The sequence below is a fragment of the Penaeus vannamei genome, chromosome 24, assembly GCF_042767895.1.
Source record: "Penaeus vannamei isolate JL-2024 chromosome 24, ASM4276789v1, whole genome shotgun sequence".
NCBI lineage: Eukaryota > Metazoa > Arthropoda > Malacostraca > Decapoda > Penaeidae > Penaeus > Penaeus vannamei.
The window spans coordinates 8,730,550-8,741,409 of record NC_091572.1 but is presented as its reverse complement, the minus strand read 5'-3'; the positions used below and the strand labels follow the sequence as shown (position 1 = coordinate 8,741,409).

Sequence of the window (10,860 nt, the reverse complement as noted above, 5' to 3'; positions counted from 1 at the left end):
AGACGTGCGTTGGCTAAAGTAGTTTGTCTGTTTCTCTCTCTCTCTCTCTCGAAGTGGAGTCGATGAACTGCTCTATCACACACGCACACGCACACGCACGCACGCACACACACACACACACACACACACACACACACACACACACACACACACACACACACACACACACACACGCACACACACACACACACAGCGCGCGCACGAACGAATGTCCGAAATTGAAGTCAATTAACCCTACTTTTTCCCAGACATTGACACACTCACCAACCCGTTTGTCGAAAAGACATGGCGGAGTTATTATGGACACGATAACAGCAGTGACGACGTTTGGACGTAATTTACAGTTAGTTCCACACGGAAGTCCTAACACGCAAATCATTTATATTGTGACAGCATGGTTTGAGTCTATCCAGTCTTTCATTAGTCTGATATATATGTGTGCGTGTGCGCGTGCACACACACATATATATTTGTGCGTGCACACACACACACACACACACACACACACACACACACACACACACACACACACACACACATATATGTATGTATATATATATATTATATATATATATATATATATATATATATATATATATATATATATATATATATATATATATATATATATATATATACGTATATATGTAGACAAATAGATAGATACAGATATATATACTTGTGTATATATATGTATATATACATACATATACATACATGCATACACACGCGCTCACACACACATATGTGTGTGTATGTGTCCTTATATATGCACATCTCTTACTTATCTATACAAGCATATGAATAACGGACTCTTATGCTAAGGGAACTTTTATAGACCACGCCAATCTTCTATTAATGCTTCTTAGATAATTGCCCGACATCAACATTGTAACAGCGCATGCGCACGCCTCACAGGACGAGCGAATATAAGCGAGAGTCGATACAAGTTTGGGGCGAGTAAGACTTTCCGCAACAACGACGGACGAGTAGCGGTCAGTTGGCGATGACCCACCGTTAGTTACCTGTAGGATGCTGCTCCCTTGCCTCCTCCTGTCGCTCGTCACGGGGTCCTTCACGTCGAGGATCATCCAGAGTGCGGGCGACCCGGACTCCCATCTCGAGTCTCTGAGGGGCATCGTGGAAGGGCCTCTGGCAGGGTGGAATGCGGTGCTCTACCTCGACCCCAGTCTGGAGCCGCCGGTCTGGGAATGCGTCCGAGGTCTTCTCGCCGGCCGGAACGCATCCCACGTCTTGGTCGACCTGGGGTCGGACGGGGCCCTGTGGTCGGAGGGGCAGCCGGTGGACCTGCTGCGGGGGGCCTTCATGGTCCACGTGGTCGTGTTCCAAGACGACCCAAGACCTTTTTTTGAGGCGGTCTCCCTCCAGTGGAATCCTCAGTACCTGCTTTTCTTTAGCGTGTCGAACGAGACCAAAAAGGCCTTGCTCTTGGACGACACCTTCAAGGGCGTCGAGAGACTACTCCTTGTAGAGAAGACCTTGAAAAACTCAGGAAGTGAACCAGCGTCAGGAATGTTTACCTCGTTTCCGTTCGAAGCGAGAAAAATCAAGCTCATTGGCAGCTGGGACGACGCGGCCTTTCCCTCGATGGAAGACCTCTTCGTCGACCGCTTCGAGTCGTTCAGAGGTTACGAGTTCCAGCTCGGCACTTCGCTGGACGATTACCCTTACCTCTATAAGTCGAAGACGAAACCAAAGGGTTACGGCGACGGCGTGGAGGTTGAGATGCTCGACGCCATGGCCAGAGTGCTCGACTTCAAGTACAACTTAACGGCTGAGGCGCCGGACCGGAAGTGGGGGGCCTTCGAGAACGGCTCGTGGACGGGGATGCTGGGGATGGTGCACCGCAAGGAGAAGAACTTCACCGTCAACTACTTCAGTATCACAGGTGAGAGAGTCGACGCCTTCGACGCCTCCGTGTCCTACTGGATGGAGGGTTTCGGGATGTCAATGCTGTCTCCGCCGCCGCTTCCGAAGTGGAGGGGCGTTTACTATCCCTTCACACCCTCCGTGTGGCTCGCCCTCACCGTCACCTTCGTCCTCGTCTTGATCATCATGTCAGTCCAGGTACAGGATCATTGCAGGTAATTGAAGGTTATGTAAACACTGATTTTAGTTTTAGACATAACAGTACATGTATATGTATAAAACAAACACAGACATGCCATTGCAGCTGCTAGAATTCCCACACGTCATGAACATACTTCCGAAACTATTCCAGACGCCGATAACCAACCATTTATGTTTCATTTTACAAGAGTCGACCATCTTACGACTGAGGTTCAAAGAAGAAAAAATAGCATTGTAAAATGGTATTGGAAGGCTGATAAAGTAAAATTTATGTGAATGGTTTTACTCTTGAAACCACATAATTATCAGAAATATGTAAAACAGTTCTCGTTGATTTTCCTTCGGATCCATCAAGTTTTGTCTTCGTTCCCGTAGGACAACATGCAGCCGGTGCCCTTTCTGGGCGGCGTGGGCTCGACGTGGCCGTACCTCCTGCGGGCGATGTTCAACAACAGCATCCCGCGCCTGCCGAAGGCCCAGTGGCAGCGCCTGTTCGTGGGGACCTGGTTGCTGTACTGCTTCATCGTGAGCAGCGCCTTCACGGCCAACCTCGTCGCCTTCCTCACCATCCCGATCTTCCCCGAGCGGATCCAGACCGTCAAAGAGCTTGCGAAAAGCGATTACAGGTGGTTAGCTATTCACACTCTGTATTTTAAGTCTCTGTCTGTTTTTATGTTTGTTTTTCTATTTGTCTGCATGCCTCCCTTCCTCTCTCTCTCTCTCTCTCCTTCTCTCCTCCTCTCTCATCTATTTCTCTTTCTCTCACTTCAATGTCTCTCTGTCCTCTCTTTCTCCTCCCCCAGTCATTCTTCTTCTCACACACACACACACACACATACACACACACATATATATATACATACATTATATATATATATATATATATATATATATATATATATATAATAGACATATATATATATATATATATATATATATATATATATATATATATATATATATATATATATATATATATATATATATATATATATATCGAGTTCTTCACGACAGGTTTGGTTGATCTGCCGAAGCCACGACCTCCTAGGTCGTCCCACAGGCCTCCTCCACCCAGGGTTGTCTCGAACAGAGACAACCTGATGGGCAGGATCATCCTGAGGAAAGTGAGCCAGTGGGCGTATAGCCTGAGTTGGCGATCGCGGATTGTGCAGATAACAGGTCCTGTGCTAGTGTCACGGTGCAACCATTGGTTGGACAAATGGTCCCGCCAACAGTAACCCATGATCCAGCACAAGGACCTTTTACAAAAGGCTCCAAGACGAGCCTCCAAGGCACAGGATAACGTCCAGGTTTCACTACCGTATAGCAAAACTGGCATTATCAGGGCCTTGAAAACCTGTAGCTTGGTCCTTCTGCACAGGTACCGACATCTCCAAATACTCTTGTTGAGAGAATTCATGACCCCTGCTGCCAGGTCAATCCGTCTGCTGACTTCCTGGTCTGACAGCCCAGAGTTATGAACTACACTACCAAGGTATGTAAAGCTTTCTGTGACTTCAATGTCCTCGCTGCAAGCATGTGCCGACTGAACAGGCTCTCCTAGCAAGTCCCCTAAGTCCTGGACCACGGTCTTGGTCCAGGAGACCTCTAGACCCAAGGGTTTCGCTTCATTGCTAAATGCATCCAGAGCCATCACTAAGGTTTCCAAAGACTTAGATAGAATAGCAATATCGTCAACAAAATCAAGGTCTGTAACCTTGATATTGCCCAGCATTGCTCCACAATGACTCTGAATAGTAGCTCTGCCCAGTATCCAGTCCATGCAAGTGTGGAAAAGAAATGGTGCAAGGACACAGCCTTGCCTCACTCCTGAATTGACAGGAAAGAAGCTCGACAGGCCACCATCACACATTATAGCACTTCCAGTACTAGTATACATGCGCAATTTGTATTATTCTAATAATCGTTGTTGGAGTTCCTCAGTCTCAGGATCTTCCAGAGTGATTCCCGATGCACCGTATCGAACGCCTTCTTGAGGTCGATGCAGGCTACAAGCAGCCCACTCCCGAACTCACGGCGGCGCTCTACAATGAATCGAAGCGCAAGGATACGGTCTATTGTGGACTTACCAGGAGTGAATCCAGATTGCTCCAGTCTCTGGTGCCTCAGTAGATGGTCTCTGATACGTCTCAGAAGGATGTGGGCGAGAGCCTTGTCTGGTATACTGAGCAGATTGCTGCAGTCCCAACAGTCCCCCTTCCCCTTCCAGATAGGGATGACCCCCCCCCCCCCAACAGATCAGGAGGAATGGTATTGGACTGCCAGATGGCAGCTTTGGCAACATGTAAGCCCTGTGCCATAGGTTCACAACCAGCCTTTTTAACAGAGACCGAGTTCTGCGCACATGAGAACGGTGCAATTCCCTGTCCCCTGTCAGACGAGCCGCACGACAAGCATCTGTGGTTTCCAGTGTCTCCTGCGAAATGAAATTGTCTTGGGCGTACACCGATCGTCTCGAGCTGTATTACGTGTTTCATGCTTGAAAGTATCCCACAAAAGAACAGGGTCCGTCACACTATCGAGCGGCAAACCCGCGGGTACACTCCCCATCACTCAGCCTGTCGAAATGAATCACCCTAGGGTGATCATTGGACTGCTGGGATGTTTTGAAGTGGACCTGGAGGGTAGCCACAACCAATCTATGGTCAGTACCACAGAACTCAGCACTCCTGTACACCCTGCAATTCTGAAGGATCCTCCAACGAGTGATAACGAGTATGTGGTCGTTCTCCTTGGCTGCATTACCCGCATCTCTGTACCATGTCCAGCGATGTGGGTCTGGGCGCTGGTACCTGGAGCCAGAGATCCTCAATTTCTGGGACCAAGCAAAGTCCCGGAAAAGGAGGCTATTCTCACTGCTGGCATCAGCTCCTGAACCATGGGGACCGACAGACATCTCATAGCCAGCTCGATCACAGCCAGATACCACATTGAAGTCACCCAGAACAATGCGAATATCTCGCCGGGGACATCTGTCTGCCAGAGATGCAAGGTTGGCGTTGAACACATCTTTCGCGTCGAGTTTATAAACATCGGTAGGAGCGTACACAGCAATAAGAGACATGATGCCAAAAGATAGCTTCAGTCTACGATGTGTATTAATCAATTCTCATCCATACCTTTCCTTCATTTTTGCAAGGAATTTTATATCAAGGGTGTTGATGTACGACTACGGATTTATTCGTTTTCATTTATGAATTTAATACTTTTGTCACCATGAATAATGTTCAGCGGTCTCTTGCATTCATCTTGAATGTGTAGTACTCATTCTCAATCACACCTTTTTTCTTTAACTTTCACCATGAAAAAAAAAATCAACTGTCTTTTGATGATATTCTACAATGTGTATGGATTAATTTTCATTCATACCTTCATTTTATTTTTCGCAATGAATCTCCAGGGTGTGTATGTTCGACTACGGGGAGTTCGTGCCCGGGGCCCTGAGGTCGTCCCAGGACCCTCACTACAAGGCCCTCGGGGAGAAGCTGGACCTCTTCAGTGCCTATGGTGCCTGCGTGAAAGGCATGCGTGAAAGAACACATGCCAACATCGAAAGCTATTCTTATAATCTTATTCTCCTCTTTGTGGACTATAAGGTATGAGGACAATTGCTTGAGGTTTCTTTGCCATCTCAAAATATTATAAGTGTTTTGCTAATTTCCTTTGCATGCCATTATCTTACTCCATCCCTTCCCCTTCCTTTTTCCCTCTCTCCCCACTTCTCACCTGTGATTTACTCTTTCTTTCTCTTCTTTCAGGTAAAGAACTCGTACATGTTGAGTGAGCAGCTGTACCCCAGTTACTTGTGCTGGTACTTCCAAAAGAACACAGCCTGGAAGTACAAGTTCAATCATGGGTTACGACGTCTTGTGGAATCCGGTCTGGTCGAATACTGGGTCAAGGTAAAAGGTCTCTGTTTGTCTCTCTGGATCTCCAACAATTTGTCTGTCTCTCTGCCGCACCTTTCTGTCTCTCGCCTCCTTACATTCTCTATTTCCCTCCTTCCTTCTTTTCTCTCTCTCTCTCGCCTCCTTTTTTTCTCTCTCAACTTCCTTTTTTTCTTTTCTCACAATTTCTCTCTCTCTCTCTACCCTCCTCTCTCTTCCTTAATCTCTCTCTCTCTCTCTCTCTCTCTCTCTCTCTCTCTCTCTCTCTCTCTCTCTCTCTCTCTCTCTCTCTCTCTCTCTCTCTCTATATATATATATATATATATATATATATATATGTATATATATATATATATATATATATATATATATATATATAATTGTATGTTTGTGTATGTATGTCTGTATGTGTGTATGTGTTCGTGTGGGTTCTTGTGTGTGTGTTTGTAAGAGGTGTTAACTTCCTATATTGGTACTGGTGGGCAGAGTGAGACTTGTATACAGCTTTACTCTTTATTGTGGAAAAGTTTACACACAAGTAATAATAAACACGATACGCGGCTGCAAAAGTGCTGGGTGGTTCCCGCAGCCGTCCACCCCGAGAGATAGAGAGAGAGGGAGAGAGGGAGAAAGGGAGGGTGAGAGGGAGAAAGGGAGGGAGAGAGGGAGAAAGGGAGGGAAAGAGGGAGAGAGGGAGAAAGGGAGGGAGAGAGGGAGAAAGGGAGAAAGGGAGGGAGAGAGGGAGAAAGAGAGAGAGAGAGAGAGAGAGAGAGAGAGAGAGAGAGAGAGAGAGAGAGAGAGAGAGAGAGAGAGAGAGAGAGAGAGAGAGAGAGGAGAGAGAGAGGGAGGGGGGAGGGAGGGAGGGAGGGAGAGAGAGGAGAGAGAGAGAGAGAGAGAGAGAGAGAGAGAGAGAGAGAGAGAGAGAGAGAGAGAGAGAGAGAGAGAGAGGAGAGAGAGAAGGAGGGAGGGAGAGAGAGAGAGAGAGAGAGAGAGAGAGAGAGAGAGAGAGAGAGAGAGAGAGAGAGAGAGAGACAGAGAGAGAGAGAGAGAGAGAGAGAGAGAGAAAGGGGGGGGGGGCTGTAACGAGGAGGGACAGGGTCGCTGTCTGACTGTCTCTGACCTCTCCCTGCCTGAGTGAATGAATGAGACTGGGTCACACAACATCATCCTTATATCTGACGCACACCAACTTGGCTTGTGTTTGTAATTAGAAGCAGACAGACAACATAGCGATCACGTGGCTTAGTCTGTGAGCTTGTATGCAGTATGCTGTATAGTATGCTATAGTGTATGTGTGAGAGAGTATGTGTATGTGTGTGTATGCGTGCGTGTACATGTGCACATGTATATTTGTGTGTGCTTGTATGTTTGTGTGTGTGTGTGCGTGTATGTGTATGCGTGTGTATATGTATGTACGTGTGTATGTGTGTGTGTTTTGTATGAATTTTCTTATTTCTCTCCTTCCCTTTTTCACTCTCTTCCTCCTAATCCGTCCACTCATTTAGCCATTTATTTATTGACTATTCCAAGAGAAAACGTATGAGAAAATGGAGTTTGTACATACATACATATATAAACACACACACACACACACACACACACACACACACACACACACACACACACACACACACACACACACACACACACTATACGTATCCATACATTAGAGTTTTGTGATAAAGATTTTTCCTTGGGGAACTGTTTCGCCACATTTTGCAAATATATATACAGGAAATTCCGATTCTGACGGATAATATTCCTATGTGTACCGACCGCAAACAGTCAGCAAACCACACACAAACGACAGGGAGCGATGAAAAAGAGAAAATTTAGTTTTAAAAATCTCATTTTTCCGGAGGCGAAAATTCAGTTAGGAGGCTTAAGATGACCGATAAAAGGTTGGCAGGTTAATGATATTAATCGAACGATAATTGTCATTTGTATTCCTCTGATCATCACCAATCGAGCCTCTTCCTCTCGAATAAAAAGAAAAAAAAGAAAGGAAAAAGAGGAAAGAAAAGAAAACGAAACAAAGCTAAAAAAATGAAGAGAAAAAAAAACGAAGGGAAAATTGGAATAAAAGAGAGAGAGAAAAAAAACTAAAGAAAGAATTAAAAAAAAAAAAAAAACAAGAAATATATTCATACTTTCCCCCACACAAACAGATCAAAACCGAAGACTTCCTCGGCCGTGGCTTCGAGCGCAGGCAGCAGCTGCAGGACACTGAGCGGGACATCCAAGCCCTGAGCCTCGAGCACCTGCAGGGCGTGTTCTTCCTCCTCGCCATGAGCTGGGCGGCGGGCGGCCTCGTGTTCGCCGCCGAGGTCCTGCGACACCGCTGCCGTCTGTAGGGGACTGGATTGTGCGTATTGTCAGTGTAATTATATTTATAATGGCAATAGTTCTTGATGTTATTATCAATTATTTTTCTTATTATTATTATAACTATTGTCATAAATCTGGATTGTTAGTATCATTAACTGATTATGCTTATTGTTATTGTGATTATAATTATATTAATAATCATTATTGATTTTGTTATTTTTTGTTGCTATGTTGTTGGTGTTATAACTATCATAATTATCATCCTAATTATTATTAGTATTAAAGTATATAATTAACAACATTATCACTAGTTTCATCATTATGATTATCCTTGCCATTATTATTATAATCATTATTACAATCAATGTCATTATTAATATTATTTTTATCAGTATCATTATTAATACCATTATTAATATTATCATAAAAAAGATCATGAAAATGGTAACCATTAATTATTGACTAGAATAGACATGATTACTATATTAAAGGCATGGGATAGAATATTTTGAAAAACAATAATATTTTGGTAACACTGATGCTAAAGAGTAGAGCAATTAGAGTTTTACACACACACACACACACACACACACACACACACACACACACACACACACACACACACACACACACACACACACACACACACAGAGGTTCGAAAGTTCAGTAAATCTTTCTTAAGGAATGTTTCTGGTGTTTAACGAATGTTTTCTTGCAATAAGCTAAATTAAATATCTAAATTTAAGTTAAATACTATATTTCACTTTTTTACTGCATATCTGTATAGTGATATAATCAAACTGTAGACATAAAACTAGCAAAACAAACGATACACATTAGAATAAATGAAATTAAGTTGATGTTTTTTTATTACCTCTTATACTTCAATCAATGAAGAATCTACGGATTTTCTTAGTCTCTATGAAATCATTTTAAAAGTAAGTGTCGATTATAATAATAATCCAAGAAAGCAGTTATCTAAATAAATAGTGGAACAAACTAGCAAAAAAGATGCTCTAACGAGTATGTGACAGCTGTCCTTTTCTCACAGGCCTCGAAATGTACATATGAAAGTATTTTCATTGTGTATTTAGTGATTTCATTCCCATTTTTTTAAATAATCGATTTTGTTATGTAAGTGTTTCCAGATTACCGGTGTCTTTATTTTACACGCTGCATAGGTTTTGTAACTCCTTTGATGCATATTTAACTTACCTGAAACTGACAAACACAAAAATATCCTTTGAAAACACCAATAAAGGGTCATAAAATTACCCACCAATATCTTGTGGTTACATGCAGCTGTCAGTGTTTACATACAAACGCTATTGTCTGTAATCCGCAGCGCTTCTAGGTTCCAGACCCCAAACATTAGGCAAATACAATGGACAAGCAAAGGAACCATTGATAGATTGATAAATTATAACGGGATGATTTCAATAAAAATAACAATTCAGTCTCTTGCATGATATGATTTGAGGAGACATCACGTTGCTGAGTGATTATAAAGTATGTGCATATAAACAACAAACACACAAAAATGATAAAGTATGTGCATATAAACACGAAACAAAAACTACTTCATGTAGGGAAAATACGGATAATGACATCTCTTTTTTATTGAGTTGTAATTACAATCAACCAGATTAGTTTTTAGTGTATCGAGGCAATAATATCGTCTGGAAGTTACGAATATTTACAGATAGATTTGGAAGAGGGAAATCGTAAAGAATACTTCATATCTCGTAAGACTTCACGCAGTAAATTAAATAAAAAGTAAAACGGTTTGTTAATCGTGTTTTTCATGACCAAATATAAAATACATCTATGTCCTGTATGTGCAACATTTAGATTTAGTGACTCTGTATTCTATCTTTCAATACGAGCCTTACAAATCAAATTCATACACGGTCTTTACACTCTTTCCTATATAATATTCATGAAGTATAGATATTAAGAACAATTAAATTCATTTGTGTATGTCGTCGCTGAGTTCATGATCGATCGAGCGTTGCATGAGACACCAACATCAGCAGATGATAAAGGAGATGAAGGACGACAGAGCGAGAGACACGCGGGTATTCAGAACAGGATTAAGGGGGAAAGGGTGAACGACACCGGGATCACAGTATTAGGAATCTGCTAATGATAACACTGCAAAGTTAGATTCTTTGTGATAATGATCCCTTTTCTGTGACGCCCCCTCTTGCAAGGGCTCTGACAGTGAAATGTTTTGAAGGGATTTTGTTCATGGAGACCGTTAATCTGAGTGGATGTCCTTCCTTTCCCCGAACCGTGGCCAGAACTCAAACCCTTTTGTTTGGAAATGCTTCTGATCCCCAGCTATACGTGTTACCATTGCTCTTCGGCGGCCCTCTGCTGGAGGCTCCGAAAACACGTAAACATCTACATATGTACATAGATGCATATATGTATCAATACATATGTATATTGTATATCCTGTATACATTTACCCATGCATGTATTGCTTATCTGCTTGTTATTACTGACTTTATTACCATTCCTCCTTATA

At 43.0% G+C, this 10,860-nt stretch overlaps 1 protein-coding gene across 1 annotated transcript in view; it reads left to right on the top strand.

Annotated features, from left to right (window-relative positions):
• The first annotated feature begins 1,032 nt into the window (after nucleotides 1-1,032).
• LOC113808191 (ionotropic receptor 21a) overlaps nucleotides 1,033-10,860 on the top strand; it is a 10,247-nt gene continuing 419 nt past the window's right edge. Inside the window, exons 1-6 of the mRNA XM_070138025.1 lie at nucleotides 1,033-2,088; nucleotides 2,467-2,717; nucleotides 5,513-5,708; nucleotides 5,871-6,014; nucleotides 8,168-8,349; nucleotides 10,541-10,725. Of these exons, the coding sequence (XP_069994126.1) occupies nucleotides 1,033-2,088; nucleotides 2,467-2,717; nucleotides 5,513-5,708; nucleotides 5,871-6,014; nucleotides 8,168-8,349; nucleotides 10,541-10,725 (2,014 nt within the window). The remainder of the gene's footprint in view (nucleotides 2,089-2,466; nucleotides 2,718-5,512; nucleotides 5,709-5,870; nucleotides 6,015-8,167; nucleotides 8,350-10,540; nucleotides 10,726-10,860) is intronic.